At 42.2% G+C, this 23,054-nt stretch overlaps 1 protein-coding gene and 1 pseudogene across 2 annotated transcripts in view; one reads left to right on the forward strand and one right to left on the reverse strand.

Moving 5' to 3' along the window:
* The window catches only part of Plcl2 (phospholipase C like 2), a 179,072-nt gene that overhangs the window by 32,586 nt on the left and 123,432 nt on the right, over positions 1-23,054 (reverse strand). For both annotated transcript variants that reach the window (XM_057794697.1, XM_057794696.1), the window contains one exon: positions 5,362-5,437. In XM_057794697.1, the coding sequence (XP_057650680.1) occupies positions 5,362-5,437 (76 nt within the window). The remainder of the gene's footprint in view (positions 1-5,361; positions 5,438-23,054) is intronic.
* On the forward strand, positions 13,419-21,237 carry LOC130861958 (importin subunit alpha-1-like; annotated as a pseudogene).

Below are 23,054 nucleotides of genomic sequence, written 5' to 3' on the forward strand. Positions count from 1 at the left end.
CCTCCACGTCTCATCAGACTAACTCCTACTATACAACATTCTACTGCATGCAGCAAGCATTTTCTTATCAAAAGCATGCTGCACAACACAAGCCCATTATAGAAGTTATCTAATTTCATAAACCTGTGAATCTGCAAAGAAAAAATTCCACACAAATAGTTGAATTAATAAAGAGTTCCTGTTTAAAATTTCACAAAATTCAACATACTCATACATGTGTTTAACAGAATACATAACAAAAGTCAAATCCCATTTCTTTAGTTAACACCTGCACAGAATCTTAGAGCGCATGTTTTGGGCAAGATACAGAGTGTGACTCTGTTGTAATAAGAGCGGCGGGCTGCGTCCCCGGCACCTGGCCGCCCGCATGGCGAGCTTATGCCCCAAAATAATTACACGGAATCTGTATTCTTTAATCACTGCCTGGCCCATTAGTTCCAGCCTCTTATTGGCTAGCTCTTACATATTGATCTAACCCATTTCTGATATTCTGTGTAGCACCACGAGCTGGCTTACCAGGAAAGATCTTAACCTGCGTCTGTCTGGAGTGGGAGAATCATGGCGACTCCCTGACTCGGCTTCTTTCTCCCAGCATTCTGTTCTGTCTACTCCGCCTACCTAATTTTCTGTCCTATCAAAGGGGCCAAGGCAGTTTCTTTATTACTTAACCAATGAAACAACAGATAGGAAGATGACCCACCTCCATCATTTCCCCTTTTTCTGTTTAAACAAAAAATGGCTTTCACTTTAACATGGTAAGATTACATATAGCAAAACAGTTATCAAGCAAGAATTACAGTTATAATATTTATATCTATTTTATCACAACTAAGGAAAACTATAACTATCTATCCATTCTTCAACTCCATCAAAGACTCCAGAAGGATATAATATTACCTAAGCAAACAAGAGATCCAAAACTCTAGAAATGACAGAGACATCTTGCTGCCTGGACAGTCACTCAAAGTTCTTTTGTACTGTTGGGGCATCCATCTTCAGCCTTCAGGCCCATAGTATCCAGCAGACATTTTCATCAAGCAGGAAATTCCAAAGACAGTTCAGTCACTTTTTGCTGTGTCCTGCAGAATGTCTTGCAGACTCTTTTATGAGTCAGGAACCCCGAAAGACCATCTCATCTTTAGGCAAGTTCAGCAGTCCTTTTTCTGCGGGTTCTTTGTGTCCAGTTTATGCAACAGTCCAGGCATGAGCAGTTTCATGCCCAAATGGCTATCAAATTCCTTAAGGAGCCTCTTTAATGCCCATCTTCCTCTTGAAGTAACTGGTGCTGCCAGGAGCAGACGTGTCTCACTGTCATAAAAAGCCCTAAATTATTAAAACACTTAAATGCCATATTCTGTAGCCTTTGAAAGATATGAAGAATGCCTATCTGAAATATACCTATGCATATCTAGAAAATCTAACTAACATGACTACAAAGCTTGACAATTATTGATGATTATCCATTAACAACCTATATTTACATTACATTTTTAAATGAACTATACAATCACAATACCTTAATCAAGATTAGAAATATGCATATACATATAACAAAATTGACCTTCAAATCCACACCAATGCAAATTATTTATATCTATATCATATCCCCCTTTAAATGTAAAAGAACATTTATAAACCATATTTGGGAACATGGGCGCAGTTTTTCTCTCCAAACTGCTTCATGCTGAATGGGGGCGCTGTTATTCAGGTCTTTTATGGTGTAACCTGTGTGTCAGGGTCATCTCGGTTGGCAGTTGAGTGAAGAAATTTTCTGAAGGTGTTCACAGCAACCTTTCAGGAGGGCGTGGTCTATCATACCATATCGGGATAGACGCAATCCACAGAGTCTCATCCTCTGTGAAAACAAAAGCAGACCCTCTCCAAAGCATCATATCCTTAGACCCAAATTCTGAAATCATAATAGCCTTATATCCATTCTGGTTTAGCTTGGCAGCCCATATAATGAAATGTCTCTCTGTACTTAGCTCCTTTACAGTCAAAAATTTTAAAGAAAACACAATAATACAAAGAATCCAGACTCTCTGTGAATTTTCCATTTCTACGTGGCTTATTTTTCTTTATTTCTTTTAATCTACAACTATCTGTACTCTGTCTCTTTAAAGACTTTACCCTTTTTTTTAAACCATTAACTTTATTCTCTATATTTGTTTTTTCTCTCTCTCAAGCCTACGTACAGGCACCAACACTGTGGTCTTTTATGTCTGAATCTGTTTTATTGTGAATCTGTAATTTTTTTACTATCCAGGACCATTTCTTAAAATGTTAAGCACTTCTTAAAAACTTAAGTTGCACCATGTACAGGTAATACGGTACCACCTATGTCCTGCTCAGTCTAAACCTTAACTGCCCTGTTATTATGGTAATTACGGTAGTTCCTGCCTGAGACCAGCATAGTTCAGCATGGCGGAGTTGAGCCACTCCTGCCTCAGAGCCATTTGGTGCCCCTGAGCCACACACAGTTCCAGGCACACTGCAGTCCACATTGCCATCAAGCAAGCCATAGCACTTTGTTCCAAATGATCCATTCAAAGACTCTGTCTCCCACAGGAGCCAGACAGAGATCGCGATGGCGGCACAGCCCATAAAGCCGGCATTTTTAAAACAGCCAGTTTTTTCCTGTTGCTGAGTCAGGACAATTTCTTTGCCGCGCGCAACCCACAAACAGCAAAAAGCTGTCTTAAATTATCTCTGTGTCCTTTTTAAGCCCTCTCAGGTTTTAGGTGGAGTTCATTAGCACGTTGGGTGCCACTCTGTTGTAATAAGAGCGGCAGGGCTGTGTCCCCAGCACCCAGCCGCCCACATGGCGAGCTTATGCCCCAAAATAATTACACCGGAATCTGTATTCTTTTAATCACTGCCTGGCCCATTAGTTCCAGCCTCTTATTGGCTAGCTCTTACATATTGATCTAACCCATTTCTAATATTCTGTGTAGTACCACGAGCTGGCTTACCAGGAAAGATCTTAACCTGCGTCTGTCTGGAGTGGGAGAATCATGGCGACTCCTGACTCGGCTTCTTTCTCCCAGCATTCTGTTCTGTTTACTCCACCCACCTAAGGGCTGGCCTATAAATGGGCCAAGGCAGTTTCTTTATTACTTAACCAATGAAACAACAAATAGGAAGATGACCCACCTCCATCAGACACCATACAACCTTGCTGCTGTAGGAAGCGATCTGATTTGGAAGATGAAATACATTAATAAAATGCACAACCGAAGTTCTGCCAACTGAAGGGAGAAAGTGGACTGAAGGACTCAACAGAACGCTTTAGTAACACAAACCCTAGCATCATGAAAGGTCTTCAGAAACACTGGGCAACTTCAACAGTATTACAGCCTGGCAGAGAGCGACGGAGTCCTGCTGGAGGGAAAGTCTGTGAGAATGGGAAGGGGAAGCAGGGGAAGAGCGGCCTGCAGAGCGACAGGGCACTTCCTTCCCTTCCTCCCTGCTTGCAGAAGTACCTTCTTAAGATTGACAATGTCCCCAACTAATTCTGTCTTTTCAAATTCTCCGCACACGGCTGAAGCCTTTTGCTCAGTAACCCTCTTGTCTTGTTACAAACCACAGAGGCTCTGCATCACTTCTCGAGTGAGCTGAGAATACTGACTAACACACCAAGGCAGTGGCTCTCGACCCACGGGTCACAAACCCTTTGGCAAACCTCTATCTCTAAAAATATTAAAGTTAGAAAGCAGCAACGGAATAATTTTGTAGTTGGGAGTCAGCACAACATGAGGAATTGTACTAAAGGGTCGCCACGTCAGGAAGGTTGAGAACCACTGCTCTAAGTACCCAACATTCCAACCATATCTTCTGCATGATGTGAATATTCTAGAAAGATAGAATTAGACCCACAGACTTTTCACATTTTGGTATGTAAGAGCTATCAAGAGCCTTATGCATATAAAAGTTCAAAATGTATTTATTAAATGAGGGAGCAGATGGTATACGACGAATCTTCAATAACATTGGCAACATGGTGGGAGACTTGGTTGATGGTCTCGTTTGTGAGTTAGGAGATCAGATTAGCATCACATGTTCTGCTATTCTGTGTAGGATAATGACATGCCAAAATGGCATTTGGATGGATACTGTAGGGAGAACTAGCTTGGAAAGGACCAGAAATAAAAACATTTTGCTAACAGCATTTTACCAACAAAAAATGTGGATTTGGGAGTTTGTTGATTAGTCACAAACATGAATATTCATCCAATAAATACCAAAACTTTTCACACATGCCTTTATTTCCTATCTACTTTAATTCATTTCTGAAAAAAGTGGCTTTTAAAAAAGCACAGCAACTGTGAAATCTCTTTATTGTAAAGAGACCCCAGAAAACAAGGTCAACCTTCCAACTTGAATTTATCTTCATGTTAGAACCTTACAATCTGATCCTTGAAACTGGACAACTGAAAACACTGTATTTTCATCACAATATAAGACACTTGAAAAGTATTACAACTACAAATATCTACAGATGGTTCCTGATTTATGAGGGCTCAAACTTGTGATTTTAAACACAGCCATGGAGTGAAAGTGGGAAGAATACACAGTGCAAGTTCCAACGTTCTCACTCCCAAGGCTAAGCAGCAACAGCAAGCTGCAGGTCGCAGCTACGTGTTCATGGGCAACATCTTATGCTCTGCGGTGCGCGGTGCGTCTACGCCACACTGCTCAGCAGGGTGGCGAGTTCAGTGTGTTTTCTCTATATGGCATTTTATGCGTACAAGATGTTTACTGCAACATAATCCCATTGTCTACAGAGGCTCCTCACATAAGAGGCATTTTACAGCACAGTGTGGTACTCTATCAACACCTGAAAACGCAAACACACTAACAGTAAAGGGGCTCTCCTTTCTCAGAGCCATGCCTCACTCCAGTCACCCTCACCACATCAGGAGCTCACTGGTGACGGCCGGGAGGCTTCCCAGCAAATACAGAACCAAGGAAGAGATTAATAAAGGCTCTTAATCATAGCTTCATGCTAGAAACGCCTGGAGGTGGTTGCGTTTTGGAGACAAGGCCTCACTTTGTAGCCCAGATTGCTCTCAAACTCACCACCGTCCTGCCCCAGCGTCCCAAGTGCTGGCCCTACCGATGTAAGCCACCCGGTTCAGACCATCAGCAGTCTGGTAGTTACGGGCCTCCTAGTCAACAGGTGCTGATGTATCTGAAGTCTCTCTCCAGGGACACCCATCATCTTGGGGTTGAGAACCACTGCATTAGGGTTTAGCCATGGAAAAATAAGTGTCTTATTTGTTTTCTTCAGAGTAGCAAAACGAGGACATAATTTTGTGGAAACAGGATGGTGGTAGTTTTGTTTTAAAGAAACCCACTCACCTGCCTTCTGACAATGCACAATCTTTTCATACACAGCATCTGCATTCTCGATCAGCGCCTTGAGAGACTGCATCATCTGTAAAGGAACAGCCACACGTGAGATCACACCAGACAGCCAGGTTCTAAACTCAGGCAGACAGGTTCACAGGCAGATGGACTGGGTAGAACTGCACTCCGGGGTATTCACGTGGTATACACTGACCTTGCCTCGGGCGGTATCAATGGGTGTGCTCAACCTATCTAAGGACTCTTCTGGTTTGTTTGTCTGTTTTTTGAGGTTTGGTCTTATACTGTAGTTTAGGGTGACCTGGAACTCATTCGGTGGACCAAATGGTCTTAAAGTCCGACAAATTTCCCAGCTCAGCCTTTTAAAGGCTGGGAATATAGGAATGAGGCACTGTGCCTGCCACTGACCTGAGTTCTAACCCCTCCCCCCTTCTTCTTCTTTTTTTTTTTTTTTTTTTTTTGGTTTTTCGAGACAGGGTTTCTCTGTAGCTTTGGAGCCTGTCCTGGAACTAGCTCTTGTAGACCAGGCTGGCCTCGAACTCCCAGAGATCCACCTGCCTCTGCCTCCCGAATGCTGGGATTAAAGGCGTGCGCCCGGCACCACTGCCCGGCACCCCTGCATTTTATAAACAGCTGAACACATAGAAACTTCCACCCACTTTAGCCAAAATGTTTTCATAAGAAAATTAGTTTAAAAATATAATAGAGCTAAGGATGTAACTGTGGTAGAGAACAATCCCTAGTCCCCCGCACCCCCGCACACAGGAGGAGAGAGGTGAAGCCAGTAGCAGTATGTGATGGCATTCACCACAAACAGTATTGAAACACCACATCTCCTAAAACTGTTTCTCTCAATGGTTTGATTCAGTACCTTGCTGAGGACTAGGAGTCAGATAAAGACAAGGACATGACCAGGCAGTAAAGATGGTGAACTTCAAAATGGCTGCCTTCGTCTTCACCCTCCAACCCTGAGACAGTGTGACAACTCAGAACAAAGGTCTTGTGGATTGTTTCTCCCGCCAGCAGAGCCCCAGCTGAACAAGTTTGAGGCCAGATTAGGGCGTGTCAAGCAACAGTCTTAGGAAAAGCAGCCATTCTGTTCTTCTACAAACTAAAACCACCATACTCTGAAGGGAAAGAAGACCCTTTAGAGATTTTAAAAGGCAACCTCAGAGAAAACACCAAATTTTCAGGTCCTTGCCTATCTCCTCTGCTTTTGGGGGGGTCCTTTTTCCCCATTTTTCTGTGTGCCTACTGTATCTGTGTGCTTCCTTACCTCGGCTAAAAGTCTTCAAGTTCTGATTTTGTCTGCTGAGTTTGATATTTCTTCCCTGCTACTTTTGGCTCAAGATTTTTCCTGCCTTTTAATTTTTTAATGGGCAGAGGAACCTGATTGAGACTACTAGACCTGAACACATCTGTTCCTTTAATTTTACCTTGTTTTGCTTTGTATTTCTTATCACTAACTGCCAGCACAATTATTTTTTAGTAAATACAGATTGAATTATTTGCATGATCAGAGAAAACCACATTTTTGTTACATTCATTTAAAATATAATCCACCATGCCTTTTAAGTGCACTATTTTCTTACAGACAGTTTCCTGTGCTTTAAGACAGGAAACGGCAAGTTTAGCAGAGCTCTGTGTTCACTGAGGATGCAGAGCCCACGGCCTCGCAGAAGAATTCTATTTAGCATTCACTCTTCAAGCTCTGAGTAATTCATGGAAATTAAACTATTCTGTTCACAGCTTAACGTATGGAGCAGGTAGTGATGAAAGAAGAGCTAAGAACCCATCGTGCTGATAGAAAGTCACTTGTGCCATTACAAATCTGCATACTGAAAAGGTCCAGGCCATTATCAGTAGCCTTTGTTCCGTTTTTGATGCTGAGCCACGTTAGAGTTGTGACGAAACAAGCTCTCTTCCTAGCAAGGTCGCTTGCCACATCATTATCAAGGAACTGGCTAATAGTGGTCTGTCAACAAAGCAGAAGAAAGGAAAACACAGGCAATAAAATGAACCCAGTTGTGAGGTAGGGGAGCAGGCAGGATGGAGAACAAAGCCACAGCATCAGCACAGGCTCTCTCACACACATGAACTCAGGGGCAGAGAAGTGTGTACTTATGAGTTCTGGTCCTGCTGCATCCTATCATGGGGACAATATGAAATCCTTCAGAATAACACTCATCTTATAAAAGGAGCTTATTAAAGACATCACACCTCATAATGTGAGGATTAAAAAACTGGCTCAAGGAAGACACTTGCAAATGGTGGCTGCCATGGTCTCCATTAACTGGCAGAACGTTTTTCTGCAAGCTCAAAATTAGCTGGTGAGCATGCCTTCTTTTCATATGCTCACTGACAACGCTGCCAGCATGTGACTAACTTTGGTGCTCCTTGGGAGTCTGCTGTGCAGCTCAGAGAATCCACACAGCACAGGTCACTATGAGAATTACCTTCCAAGGAAAACCACCAGAGCTGAAATTGTTCTACCTCCCCAGGTTACAGTGCATAAAAAGCCTTGAGAAATCTCAAGAGTGTGGACTGGGAAGCTCCTCTGCTTTCTGTGCTTGCTAATTCTGTAATTGTGCACGCGTGTGTGCACACGTGGGTGAGTATAAATGCATGTGTGTGTGTGTGCACATGCACATGAGGTATATCTATGTGTGTGTGTGCAGGCTGAAAGGTTTTGCCCCTCTTGGTCAGTGGCTTCTCTCTTGCACTCCCTCTCTCTTCACCTGACCCAGCTCAGTCTGGCCAAGCTCACTAAGGATTCTCCCAGATGCCACTGTCCCTGCTTATGCTCTTCCTTTTATCCACAAGAAACCTCCTCCTCCATAGCTTGAAGCAGTCATATCCTTTTGTTTTTTATTCACTCTTTGTGCCAGAATCTGAGCTAAGTGCTTATACAGAATGGAGAAATGCTGTTGACGCTGAGACTAGGTAGGGAAAGAAGACAGAGAACTGCGATGCACTGCTGCCCAGTCAGCGGGCGACTGGACTGAATGGAAAACATGTGGCTCTGAGGATGCTGCAGGCGCAGCAGGACTGATTCAGTAAGAAGCAATTCCTACCTGGTCTGCTAGTTTATAGTCAGCAATTATAGTATGAATGCTGGAGAGAGATGCTCAAGATGGGATTCTCGCCTCCTCCACACAAAGTGTCAGCGCTGCACCTCACAGGACGGCTTGCACGACCACGTGAGGAAGTCAGGCTCTTTGTCTCGCAGATGTGAACAGAGCAGTGAGCCACTTCCTCAGGGCCATCGGTACTATGGACAATGGAACTGAAACTGATAAACTGGCCATCCCATTTGCCTTCAAAGACTCTGACTGTCCTACAACACCATGACCTTCTGAGTAGCGACTGCACAAGTGAAGGACACTCAGAAGCCAAGGGGACTCCTGAGAGACAGGCAGAAAGGAAGCACTGTGCCCACCGTTGACACTGGCTCAGAGTCGTTGGTTTTCTTCTTAAATTTTCAAGTTTATTTTTCTGTGCTGGAGATCACAGAACTTGTCCCGCCAGAAAGTATACTGCTGCTGTGCTTCAAGAGCAAACCATCCTTTCAGATGATGTTTCAATACGACACTCAGAACACGTGTTTAAAATAGTTTAGCAATAAGCAAATTATTTTACACTGCTTAACAACTTGTTATTATAAAAGAAATAATGTATATTTAATATGAAAGCACTAGAATAAACATCTGAAATCTGAGTGCAGACAAAAGCAAAAAATGTGTGTGTGAAATGAGTAAGTTCCCTCAAGTTGTTCTGTCTTCTCTGTGTATATGACATTGGTAAGTCAACAGAATGCAAAGTCAGGTAGAGTGGCTGATTTTATAAACATTATTTACAGAACTCAAGTGAAAGGGTTTTCTCGATGTCTATCAGGAGAGAGGCGTGGCACAGCACCCACTGCCAGATGAAATAATGAGCCACAGGGCATAGGTACTGTTTATTCTGTACAAAATACCTTTATACAGTCACTGCTAACGAATTTTTGTTAGTTTTATTTGTTTACTAGTAAGCTTCTAAATTTCTAACACTAATTCACTAGGAAACTGTGAATTTAACATAGCTCAGAAATCCACCTAGTAAATTTGTTCAACTCTAATGTAAAGTTTAATACAAAACTAAAGCAGATGGAAAAAAAAAAACTTCAACTAAAAGTAAAGAAAAAGTTAAAATTTATATTTTATTAAATTACTATATTCTACTAAAAATCCGAAATGCCTTCATAAGAGAGCTATGTTTTGAAAGTAACTCCCCATATTAATGTAAGGTCTGTAAATAAAACCACAGAAGAACTTACTACGTCACATTAAGTTGGTATCAGTTACTGCTTTATCTTCTGTTTGAAATTTGTTTCTCAACAATTAAGAAAAGTTTGGTTTTGGAATAAAAATGTTAATGGTTTCATATGAGGATTTTATATATTTTTTTTTTTTTTTTTTTTTTTTTTTTGGTTTTTCGAGACAGGGTTTCTCTGTGGCTATGGAGCCTGTCCTGGAACTAGCTCTTGTAGACCAGGCTGGTCTCGAACTCACAGAGATCCGCCTGTCTCTGCCTCCCGAGTGCTGGGATTAAAGGCGTGCGCCACCACCGCCCGGCTTTATATTTGTTTTTTAGTCAATTTCTGTCAACTAAGGAACACAGACTGTAACAAGTGGTTCACCATTCATCTTCTTTGGGTGACAATCTCGATAACATCTTCTGAGCTACAGGCTTTCCCTTACCTTCTCAAACAGCCCTTCCTCCTCTGCCCGTCTCAACCCATGGAGATGGCTGTGGTGCTAGGAAGGCTGCACAGTCTTGGGTATCCTAGAGCAACTATGGAGCAAAGGCCTTTGTTCTTTAATGTGGAGTCATGATTATTTATAACTATTAGTGAAGAATTCCCCAAAACTCATAGTTTGGAGACCATAGTTTACAAACATGCTGGTCACTGAATGGACCTAACCCTCCACACTAACATGCCTAGACTTCGGAAGCCACCTTGGAGGTTCATGTTAGCTCAAGTGGTGTTCAGGCACGACCAAGCTTGGGAAAGACCCTGGGAGGATGAGACCATGCCCGAGGACTCCAGGAGCAAGGACAAAGCTGCAAGCATGAAATGAAGATGAGGCCTTCAGAAGACAGGCACCACTTCAATCTACGGCTGTCTTCTGTCACCATCAGGACCGTGTGAATGACGCCTGGTGTGTGGTTTGAATGTGTGTCTCCAAGATTAATGTGCTACTGAACTGACATTGTTCAGAAGTGGGTGTTTTAAAAGGGCCTGGAGTTCCTCAGGTGAAAGGAATAGGGCTTCATAAAAAGGGGCTCCTAACAGTGCTCAAAGAATTATTTCCTTTTGCCTTCCACCATGCCCTGATGAAATAAGACTTTCCTTGCCAGTTGCTGGTGCCTGTGGACTTCTCGCCCTCAGAAATGGAATATGAATTACCCAGCCAGAGGTATCCAGTCATGGCAGCACCAATGGCTTGAGGCAGTCTTCAAAGCTCAATGTCGAACCAAAGACAACTTGCTGACTAAGAGTACAGGCTGCTCCTTCAGAGAACTCAGGTTTGGCTCCTGGCATCCACACTGGGCATCTTACAACCACTTGTAACTTCAGACCTGACACGCTCTTCCTGGCCTCCATGCACTCACACACACACCCATACCCAGACACACATGCACACACAAGATTTAGAGTCATTTTTAAGGGGAAGACTGGAGAGATGGCTCAGCAGTTCAGAGTGTGCACTGCTCTTCCAGAGCACCCAAGTCTGTCAGGTAGCTTACAACTGCCTGTAACTCTAGCTCCCAGAGGATCCTATTATGCCTCTGCCTCCCATGGTACCTATAATATACTCACACGTGCGCACACACACACACAATTTAAAACTAAATCTACCCCCCCACACACACACACAATATCTCCTCCCCTATTCCCCTCCTGCCCACTGGAGACGGATGACAACATTGGTCTTGAACTTTTACAGCTGTTTGTCTCTGCCTCCAGAGTGCTAGGTTAAATGTGTGTGCCTAGTTCACAACGTAGCTTGTAATACCTGAACAGAATATAAAAGTTATTCACTTTAACTGGGGCACAAATGGCTTAATACTGTTGGAAATGTTTGCAATGAAATCGAGTTTCTCTTTTTATCTCACAATGGAAGAGGACTGTGGCCACACCCAAATGTTAGGGAGAAGACAGGGGACTAGTCACCTTCAAAGGGTCTGCATGATCTCTTGGAGTTACGGTCAACTTTTTCAAGATCACGGTGAAAACACCATTTAAATAACAAACTTTCCCAGAGCAAGTCGTTCTGGTTTCCATAATGCCTCACCTCTACTTTTAGAGTTTTCACTATAATTACTGAAAGTTATAGGAGGGGCCTAAATAAAACTTCTGGAAGACCCTGACAATCTGCCTGAGCCATTTCAAACAGAGAGCAACATACTGGGATGCTACTACATACAAGACTCTTGCAGGCACAAAAGGAGGGACAAGGTTTAAACAATTAAAAAAAAAATCTTTTTTGTCTCAATTCACATTGGAGAAAAGTAGAGTTTATGGATGTGGAGGGAGAAGAGTTAGCCTGGATAAATGTGGAAACCTGTCGAGTCTGGGGTTCATCACAACTCTTGGCCAGAGATGGTGCTGTGATCAAAGTAAAGTTTCACACCCACAAATACTCTGTGGAAGGCAGCAATGGGAGCAAAGGGAGAAAGCCTTGGGAGAACCTCCAGTACTCACTAGAAACCAGACAAGTTTAGCTCTGGAATTTGAAAAATCTAAATATTCTGCGTAACTATAGTGGCTAAGATTTATGTTTGAATTTGTCAAGAAGGAACTTCAAAGATAAATGAGCCTCCAGAGATCACTGGTAAAGAGGAGGCTAAAAGACTGTAGAGTCGGAAGTGGTGTTGGTTCTCAGGAAGCAGTGCTTTCCAGACACAACAGAACAGATGGACACACAGAGATTCGGTTAGCATGCACAAGATGTGTGCAAGCGCAGGTTGGGAAAAAAATCTCCGCGTGAAGGGGCAGAGCACACACCTAAGGACTACCCACCTGAGGAGCTATTGGCATTTGATAGCTTCTAGGACAGCAAGAGTCAGTTTTATTCATGGGTGCAACCCCTGGTAGGTCCCCTAGTAGGTTGACTTACTCTCCAGGGGTGGGTCCCACATCCAAAAATACTTGAGGGACAGACAGAAGGGAGGGGGGGGGAACACAAACATGAATTTGGGAGGGTGGAGGTAGATCTGAGGAAGAGCTGGGGGAGAATATAAATCAAAATGGCTCTCAAATAAGAAAAGGGAGAGAGCAAGAGCATCAGCAAGCATTCACTGGCGGGCGAGAGGAATCTGGAAAAGAAGTCAAGTCTACCACCAAGGGAGTGCAGCATTGTCATTTGGTAATCTTCGCTAATTGCGGACAGCACAACTGCAGTATCAATAATGGTTTAATAATGCTGCGCATGCAGCCCTGGAAATTACTATTCTATATAAAATTGCACGATTAAAAAACAAAAATGAGGCTATGGGCACAATACTGAAAAAAATGCGAAATAACATGGATCAAATCCAACACTGCTCAGACAAGAGCAGCGGCGTATTCCACATCCTAACGTGAAAGCAGGCATTGGAAGGCTACGGCTTCTGCTGTGAGCTGCTACAAGGTAGTGCAAGAAGGGCACCTGAAATCTCACAGAAGCAGAACCCCAATATACGGAAGCCTACAGCTCAGAACATACTCAGTGAACCCAGGGAACTGGCAGGGGTTGATGTTCAGTTCACCCAGGCACAGTTCTGGTTCATCCAGTGTTTTTTTGTTTTTTTCAAACAAAATTGTGCCTAAGGAGGTGTGACATTCAAGTTATTTGCAAAATGTTCCTAAATGTATCAATTGGGAACAAATTTGAACAAATCTGCATTTTCAAATCTAGTGCAATCCCAGTATTCACTATGGAGGAGAATATTTCCAAATCTTTCTGATTTTTTTAATAAAGTATAATTTTATTCCATTTCCTATCAGAATCAACCAAAACTTAGCGATGACATCACACACCCGTGCTTACATAATGCGCTCAGCTGTTCTCATGTCTGCCAGAGAAGATGCCAAGTGCTACGAAACTATGCAGGGCCTGGGGGTTGTGAGTGACCCCTGGCTCCAACCTGCTCTAACACTCCACGCTTTCATGGCACGGTGAGGGTGGTTCTCAGGGGCTGTGGACGCCTCATGTCCCCTGACTGTCACCTGAGCAACAACAAGCATATCCACAGCCTCTTACGCGCTGGATTTCTGCTCATATATCAGTACACTACTCCATTTTATCTGACTGAATTGTCACATTATACAGTCTGTTTGACCGTAGAAAATGTCTCTGTCAATGAAACTTCAATGTGGTTTCTGAACTGACTCAAATAAACAGAAGGTGATACCAAATGCTTACCATCCACAGTACAGCATAGGTTCTTTTTACTGAAAAAACACTTGAATTCAGCAAAAATTTTCTACAACCCAGGAATCTCACTTCTTGCCAGTTGCTGTGGGTAGCTTACAGTAACACACAGACCAACTGTTTGTGGATTCTTCTGAGAGGCACTTCCAGAGTTAACCACTAGAAGTCCTTAGTAATACACATTTGCTAGGCAAGGAGGTGGAGAGAAAGGAGCAGAGATGAGGGGAAACGGCACAAAGAGGAAAGCTGTAAGAGAAATCGCTTCACAAAGAATAAACGGGGGGTGGGGGGCAGATGGACAGACTGACAGCAAGTCCATAAAAGTCACAACCTACTACTTTTGGAGACTTAGAGACCCAAAACTGAACGCATACGATGGTCGTCTCACCAGTATCTATACTTGAAACAACAAGAAATATTTTATGCAACCAGTTGAATACATGAAAGTCAAAACAAAGCTTCTAGTTAAAAGAAATCCCCTCTTATGCCTGGCCTAATGGGGACATGGCATCACCAGACATCTCCTGGGCTACCACACACACTGAAATAGGCTAGGGGCTGGTGCGTCCTGTCTGCTGTGCAAAACATCCTGAGGAAAATTGAAAAGGGCTCAGGAGAACCAGGGCCTCTAACCCTACCCAACAAGTTAGTTATGAAGTCAATATACTGAGACACTTATTCCACTATAAACTGCTGGCTATATTTTAAATTCCTGAATTTTAAATTTTAGTTTAGTTTTAAACCAAAATGTTAAAAATACAAGTTTTTTTTAAAAATATGTTATTTCAAACAAAATTTCCAGAAAGCAGAATTTTAGATTTGATCTTGTTCTATTTCTAATTCTGCACAATATTATATTCATAAGGAAAAAATATTGAAATATAAGCATCAAAACAGAACTTACATGCTAAAAAAAGAACCCCATGAATTATAACGTTAGCTCCATCTAATCTACATAATTTCTACCAGTTCAAGAAGTTTCTTCTCTTGTGATTTCTCCATATAGAGAGTACCAGGAAAGCAAACTTATGTATGTATAAATTGTCCCAGTTAACTTATTATTCCATTTAATGATCAAACTCTTTTGTATACATATCTTGCTGGGGAAGAGCTTGGTATGCAACATATCATTTTAGAAATGATCACTATTTTTATGCCATATTCTCACAGATTTAAACTATCCAGCACAGGAAAGAAATTATCTTGCAACTTGCTGACCTTAAAGATGAGCACACCCAAAGCCCATCCTGTCCTGGGCCTTTGTTCAGGCCGGCCTCTTACCCACTGCTTATCTAAACTGTAATGACGCCGTGTTACATACCAGCCCCATATTGCTCAGGCAGCTTGGAACTTAAGTGTGCACTGCACCCAAATATTCTCTACAGTATTCTGAGCAAAAAAGGGGTGTGGCTAAGTGAAGAGACTAAGCAACCGGAAGGAACTTTTGACAGGACCCGTGGGCAGCCACGTATGGTCTGTGGGGCTATATCCAGAGGCTTCTGCCTCTGGTATGTAATACAGGCCACGTCCTTCTGTCTCATCTGGTCTCAGATATTTAAGAGACAGCTTTCTTTAGAGGCCACATTTTACATACAGAATAGCAGAGAAAACAGTTCAAAGCCTGGCCCAAGTCACTCTACAAAAGGAAGGGTGAATCGGAGCTGCTTGAAGAGATTTCTCAGAGTAAGTCACTGCTGGAGAGTGCCAGGAACTTCAGTCTTGAGTCGAAGAGCCATCTAGAATGCTGACATGCTTGTTCAAAGCTGTTATTACTAAGTTAATTAATTTTTTAAAAAAAACATTGGAATTAAACATAATACGATTACTGTCTATTTATATCACACCTTTCCTTTTCTCCAAGGAGATTAAAGTGATTAAGAAACTCCTAATTAACTGAAAGTAATTGACTCTCAGTCTTACTCTAGTTTCATTTGTTTCTCTGAGGTCTGGGGTAACCAGGAATAGATATCAGTTAAGAGAGAAAGGTAACTGGAGGCTTCTGTGTGATGAAGGCAAGATTTGCAGTGTAGTGTAATGCCCATGGTATCCCTGGCCCCGACAGAGGACAACATGTGTAGGAGTGTGGGCAAAGCACTTACACATAGCCCAGATACTCCTGCTGCTGCTGCTGCTGCTGCAGGCACAGCCCATAGGCCAAGCCAGGTGGTGGGGAGACCAACCTTCTACTGTAGACTCTGAACGTAACACCATTTCGTAATAAGGGTCCTGATCTCCATGCTCAAAGTGCTGAAGAATGACAGCTACCCTGGATCTTAGGGTGGTGTTAAAATACATGCATGTACAAAAGGTGTAAAACTTCAAGGGTATGCCTATTCTTTGAAAATTAATAATGCCACTAATAATTACTAATATTTATTGAGGATTTACTATGTTTGGGCTAATTAAACTTAGTTGCACAATCCTAGGAGGCGATGATCTCATCCCCATTTTGAAAATAAAGAAATAGACTTGCCTACAATGGTGGAAGTGACCAAAGACTGCCTTGAGATCAGGACTCATGTTCTTTACCAGCACCCCAACAGCAAATAAATAAAGCAATCTCTTCTTTCTCTATCCTCTGCCTCTAGTCAGACATGGTATCCTTATATATAAAAACAGTTGTGTGTACATGTCCACGCCATGTACACCTACCTAGGCCCTCTGTGACTATTCTACTAAACTTACTAAGATTTATCCTTTGTAGAACATCCCTAGGAGTCAGCTCACAGAGGCGGAAGGAAGGGTGGGAGGGAGGGAGGGAGGGAGGGAGGGAGGGAGGGAGGGAGGGAGGGAGGGAGGGAGGGAGGGAGGGAGGAAGGAAGGAAGGAAGGAAGGAAGGAAGGAAGGAAGGAAGGAAGGAAGGAAGGAAGGAAGGAAGGAAGGAAGGAAAAAGAAAAAGACAATGCTTTCCCAAGGTGGGATTAGAACTGGCTGGAATGGGTCAAAACTTCATCTCCAGAAGGACAAGAGTGCAGCACAGCGCCTCACTGGAGCCTTCAAGGGTGACAGAGTGCTACCATCTTTCAAAGACTTGAACCTTCACTCCTCTCTTCGACCCAGTCTGTATTCTACAACCACTGTATAGTACAACACTGACTACTAATTAGCTCATATAACTATTAGGGTAGCATCTTAAGTCTGAACACAGACTAATTCATCCAGAGGAGAATGTCCATGGATGCCAATGCCTATCTTCCTCTCATCTGTTGTCTGCTCAGTCTTTAGCCTCCTGCCTTTGGTCATACCCTCCTGCCGAGCACCTCATGATGTCTTTGTGGTCCTGGTGAGACCACTTTAGAGCCCTCAAAGATTTAGGAATCTCAGTCTCTTCTACTACTGAGATGAAAAGGACATCCATTCACCCTCAGAAGGCAAAATAAGACGCGCAGGCACTGGAGAGGTGGATGGGGGCTTTAGAGCAGCCTTCCCATTGCCTAGGAGGGAGTGGGTTCCTAGACAGTCTGCAGAGTGTTGTCAGCAAAGCTTGGATTTAATAACTTGAGAAGAGCCCATTTCCCTGCCGTAAACAGGGAGAGGGTGAAAGGAAATGAGGTTTTCAGTCTTAGCAACTCCACTTCGTACAGTTTTCTCTGCCTGGCCCTTCCCACCACAGCCCAAGAAATGCATGATTTGGCTTTAAAAAGAGAGCATGACTTAAATTCAATTATTTGCAGTTCTTTTATAGTGCCTCATTACCAAGCACTGCAGCTGTGACCACAGCCATCACTAAATATGTGTGCAGCTACACATTTCGGTTCAAGTTTTGCTGGGCTTCTACGCAGAGTTTTCCGTAACCATCCCGTGTTCACATACTATAAAAACTCACAGCACCGCTGGTCCCAGCTGTCTCTCCTCTCCCAAATCACAACGCCTGTTCTCTCAGGACAAGGCCATGACAATAAGGACCCTCGCTTTCTCCAGGTGAGAAGAACTCCGACAATGTCAATATTTTCCTCTTACTAGGTCAGCAACTAAATCACGTTCTTGTGGACCAAAAGGGCAAAATGCATGTAGTACATTAGATGAGAAAAACTTTTAAAATCATGGTTTATGCTGGCAAAAAGTAGTTTAGAAAACACAGTATCACAATTGTTCAGATCCTCCTTGATGGGCAAAGGGCAGACAGAAAACACTGTAGGCCTTGGGTTAGGGGTAACTCCTGTCGCCATCTACCGCCTACAATAAGAAAGCAGAAACTGGTAAGAATAGTGGCCATGGTCTGAAATTTATAGAACTTCCGCATTTTGAATTCTTTTCAGTTATTTACCGTACAGACCATTCCTAGTCTGCAGACTACTATAAACTGGCTCTGATTTCTCCTCTAAAGTGACACATGACATTCACCTAAAAGTATTCAAGACAATATAGATTTGATATGCTATGTGCACATTTTAGAAGTTGGAGCATAAAAATTCAAATATGATTACCATTTTTCAGGAGAACACTTGTTAAGACATTTGCAGGTAAAAGAAAAGTCTATGTTACGGTAATATAAAGAAGTCTAGTTAATATACAACAACAGAAATTAGTGGGTGCCATCCCAGTTCTGTCTAACTACAGTCAAATAACTATTCTTATTCACAAAGACAGATCTATGTTGTCTTGTTTTGGCATGAGATAAGTGATATAAATGCTAAAATTATTTTATGATTTCATGTCTTATAATGACATAAATAATGGAAAAACTCCAGCTGACCTCTTTCCAGTGTGGAAATATAAGTATTATAAAGACAACTAGAAAGAGCCACATTGATTTACAAATAATTAAGAATTTTCATAAATAGATGAAGACCCTCCTACATAAAACTTCCATGTAGAATGTGACATTCATCCCTAAATATTCAGTAGAGAAATATATGCTTTAACTTAACCTTATGTTATTTTTAAATTAATCAGTATAAATAAAGATTAATAAATAATGAAACTTATAGAATTAAACTCAATCTTACTGCATCATAGTATCTCCCACTGAGTTCATATAAAATCAATGTTCTTATTGTTCAGGATTTGGAATGAGAGAAGCAAAGTTATAGCAAATTGGAGAGGTCTTGCATTTCTAAAGTCAAGGAATGATATGACATTCCTAATAAATAAAATTACATTACCACAGAAACTTACACATCTTGACACAATGGCAAATTAAACAGTTCGCCCAAAGGACGATTCTTGGTTAAAATTTTTTTTTAAGATTATTTTATTTATTATGTGTATAGTGTTCTGTATGTATATATGCCTGCAGGCCAGAAGAAGGCACCAGATCTCATTACAGATGGTTGTGAGCCACCATGTGGTTGCTAGGAATCGAACTAAGGACCTCTGGAAGAGCAGCAGCCAGTGCTCTTAACCTCTGAGCCATCTCTGCAGCCCCAGCCATCTTTCTCTATGTGATATTTGAGGAAGAAAGTCTTATAGGGGTCAATAACTTGGTAAACAACACTTTAAAGGCACCTCAACCCACAGACACAATACCAATATAAAACACTTCTAAGGGGCCTAGATAGATGGCTCAGCCGTTAAGAGCACTTGCTACTCTTGCAGAGGACCTGTGCTCATTTCCCAGCACCCACATGGTGGCTCAAAACCATCTGTAACTCCACAGGGGCTCTGAAACCCATGTTCTGACCTCTATCAAGCCAAGCATGTATATGGCACATATACATATATTCAGGTAAAATATTTACTCATTAAAAAAATAAAATGAATAAACATTACAAACAACAACAGCAGGGAAAAAAAAAACACTTCACAAAGTCTGAGGGCTGAGGCATAGTGGACATTTCAAGGGCCATTAACCAGCAGCCTCAGAGCCATGCACCACCTTTCATGGAAGACTGAACCCAAAGTGCAGCTTCCCCTCGTTCCTGTAACTATGTCCACCAATTAAACATATTGAAGAACAAGGGGGAAAGGACAGATATTCAAACAGAAGGTAATTAGGAACTTGAGAAAAGCTAAGAAAGATGAGCAGATGCAGAAGAGAGAAACATCAGCTCATTTCCTGATGAGGCTACTCCTCCACCGCAGGAAAGCTGCAACAATCAGGGCACAGTGGTTGATCTGTTGAGGGCACTGTGAAAGGCATGACCAACAACAATTTGGAAAGGCAGTCCCAGCTACTAAAGCTGCTCTGATACTGCTTTTTAGGGAGAAACAACCTCCTATAGACAACATCATCCAGGATAATTGTATCTCAAAATTTGTGTTCTTGGGTAGAACTGATCGTACTCCCACTCAGTTAGAATCCACTTGGGTGCTCACTAACATTGCTTCCGGAACATCCGGACAGACTATGGCCGTGACAGATGGAGGTGCTATCTCAGTATTCTCTTCTCTTGGCATCTCCCTATGTTCACATCAGTGAGCAAGCTGTATGGACTCTTAGAAGAATTTCAGGGATGGTTCAGTTATCTAACATGGTACAGCTGACCCACTGCTGGATCTTCCTGCAACTCCTGACCTGCATCCTAGGCATGTGGTCACTTATGTAATCTTACACAGCTACTTCCAGACCTTTGCTGAAACAAGAGTCTTGCACCCTTTTAGCAGCTGTTGAGCAGATTTTCCTACTTTAGTTCATCTTATGCATCACAAGGATCCCGAAGTAACAGCAGATTCCTGCTGGGTTATTTCCTACCTGACTGATGGTCCAAATGAGGACACTGAATGGTTGTGAAGACTGGAGTTGTGTCCCAACTTGTGAAGCTTGTAGGAGCTACTAAATTGCCAACTGTACTCCTGCACTAAGAGCTATGTCACTGGGACATAGGAGCAGGCTCTGATCGTGAAAGATGCAGGAACACTTACAGTCTTTCCCAGTCTGGGAACAAACCCCCAAAACTAATATTCATAAGGAGGTCACCTGACCAATGCCAAACATCACAGTCAGGACCAGATATAGCAAGTTGTGAATCATGTTAGTGTTATTTCTTGTTGGTGCCTCTTGAAGGTAGACTTTAAGACCCAAAGAGAAGCTGTGTGGGCTGTAACCAACTATACAAATGGTAGGATTGTTGGACAGATCGTGTATCTTGTTCATTGTGGCATAAAAGAACCTCTGATGAACCTCTTAAGTGCAGAAGATATCAAAATTATTCTGGTTATTCTTGATGCCATTTTAAGTATCTTTCAGGCTGCTGAGGAACTAGGTGAGACAGAGAAATCCAGTATAACAATTGACAAGTGCAGAAACCTCAGCAAAACTGAAGAGCCATGAAAATGGCTGTAGACAAGGCCTTGCTAAGCTTGGTTGAGAAGTACTTCTCAGTGGAGGGAGAAAAAGACCCAAATATTGTGCCAGAAACTAACCTCTGAAGGCTTTGCCTTCCAAGTTCAGGATGGGCCCCCAGGACCTTTAACTTCTAATGTCCACCTGAGGCACAGAGTTGTTAGCTACGTCCTGTGGTCCTCATAAATTTCCCTTACTTCAAACTTATTGATGCTGCATTTGGTTATTTTAATTGATAGATTTTCTTAGTACTTAATTATTCTCTTGTATGTATTCTATGTTACTGAAGTATTATGGAATATTAGTTTAAGATGTGTTACATTTGTTTATGTGGTGGAATATTTGTTTAATGATGCAAAAAAAAATTGCCCTTACTGCTGTCTGAGAACTCTTCAACAAAGGACTATACTGGAGCAGCTGTAAACCATGTGAAGCTGCCCTCTGCATTTCCTATTCTGTGCAGAATTTCATAGCCTGCAATGTTTTGTAAATAAAGATCAAGTTCCACTCTTCTTTACAAAAACAAAAACAGTCCTAAGAAAAAATATGGAAAAATAAGCTGTGAAGGAATTAAGCAAGAATAAAATCTAGTATTCAGTGTGAGGTTTGATGGCAGCACCAGACTGATCTCTGCTCTTGGCACAGGAAGAACAGAAGAGTGCTGTCCCTTTAGTCCTTTCTCATAAAGAGTTCTGATAAACTGTGTATGTGTGTCCCCAGATACAGATTCAACAACATTAATGCAAATAAAATGCTTGAAAAAATAAGCAATCCTTCTCTGCCACTTTAAAAAGTAATACCAGGGTTCTGAACAAAGAAGCAAATCTATGGGGACCCTATCAAATGCATGGTCTCACATCACTGCCCCACGAATTCTCTTGGAAGTCCTGGAGCAAACGAAATCTCCCAAGAAGTAGAAATGTGCCAACAACAGGCTCCAGCTGGCCACTCACAGATATGACTGGGCAGCAATGCACCTATCGATTCCTAGGTTCCTTAGACTTTGAATGCTGTCATTATGTTGGACTAACGTGAAGCACTGGCTTGCTTCACACAGGTTGAGTATCTCTCACCCCAAATGTCTAAAACCATTGTGTTTCAGATTTTAAAATATTTTCATACACTTTACTAGTTGTCCATCTCCAATTTAAGAACCCCAAATCTGTAACATTTCAAATTTGGACTTTCTGTTACAGCACTGATCAGATTGTCATATCCGATGAAACCATCTGACAACATGCTGATTCCCTTAATGGTGACAAAGACTGAAATTAAATGATAAAAATCGCTCTATGGTTGTGCTGGCTAGTTTGTTAGTTTGTTTGTTTTTATCAATATGACACAAGCTAGACCACTTTAGAGAGGTTCCCTGAATTAAGGAAATGGCCCACGAGGTTGCCCTGTGAGAAGCCAGGACAAAACACTGGGGAACGTGCAGCCAGAGCAGCTGTGGGATTCCAGGACTGAAGGGGTCATGGGAGGAGTCTGAGGCTTGGCATCCTGTGGTAGGTTAGAGCCCCTGACAGTCAGAAGGTCACTGGAGACGGTGCAGGAGAATTAGGATGGAGACACCGTTATTTTAGAGATTCGAAAATCGTGGGACCAAGAAGAGAAGCAGTTATGAAGTGGAGCTGGCTTGAGTCAGGAGACAAACCGCCCGGTGCTGTGCCCCTTTAAAGCCCAGGGGAACGCTAAAGGGCCTCGGTCTTAGTCAAGCACTAGAGTTTATATACTCCTGACTTTGATTTCACTATGATTTGATTAGAACTGTGACCAGCTTCTTCCCTCTTGAACAAAGTACTCAACTTATTTCCTACTTTATGAGCTCACAGTTGAGAGATCTGAACTTTTTAAAGAGACTCTGGAGTTTTGCAGAGACTGGCTACTTTAGAGATCTGGACATTTGGAGAGACTTAGGGGTTGAGAGTCACTCTGAATGTTAAAGAGGTGAACTTTTAAAGATTGTGAGACTTTTAAAGTTTGGAGTTTGTTTTATATTGTGA

Source organism: Chionomys nivalis, chromosome 19, assembly GCF_950005125.1.
Source record: "Chionomys nivalis chromosome 19, mChiNiv1.1, whole genome shotgun sequence".
Taxonomy (NCBI): Eukaryota; Metazoa; Chordata; class Mammalia; order Rodentia; family Cricetidae; genus Chionomys; species Chionomys nivalis.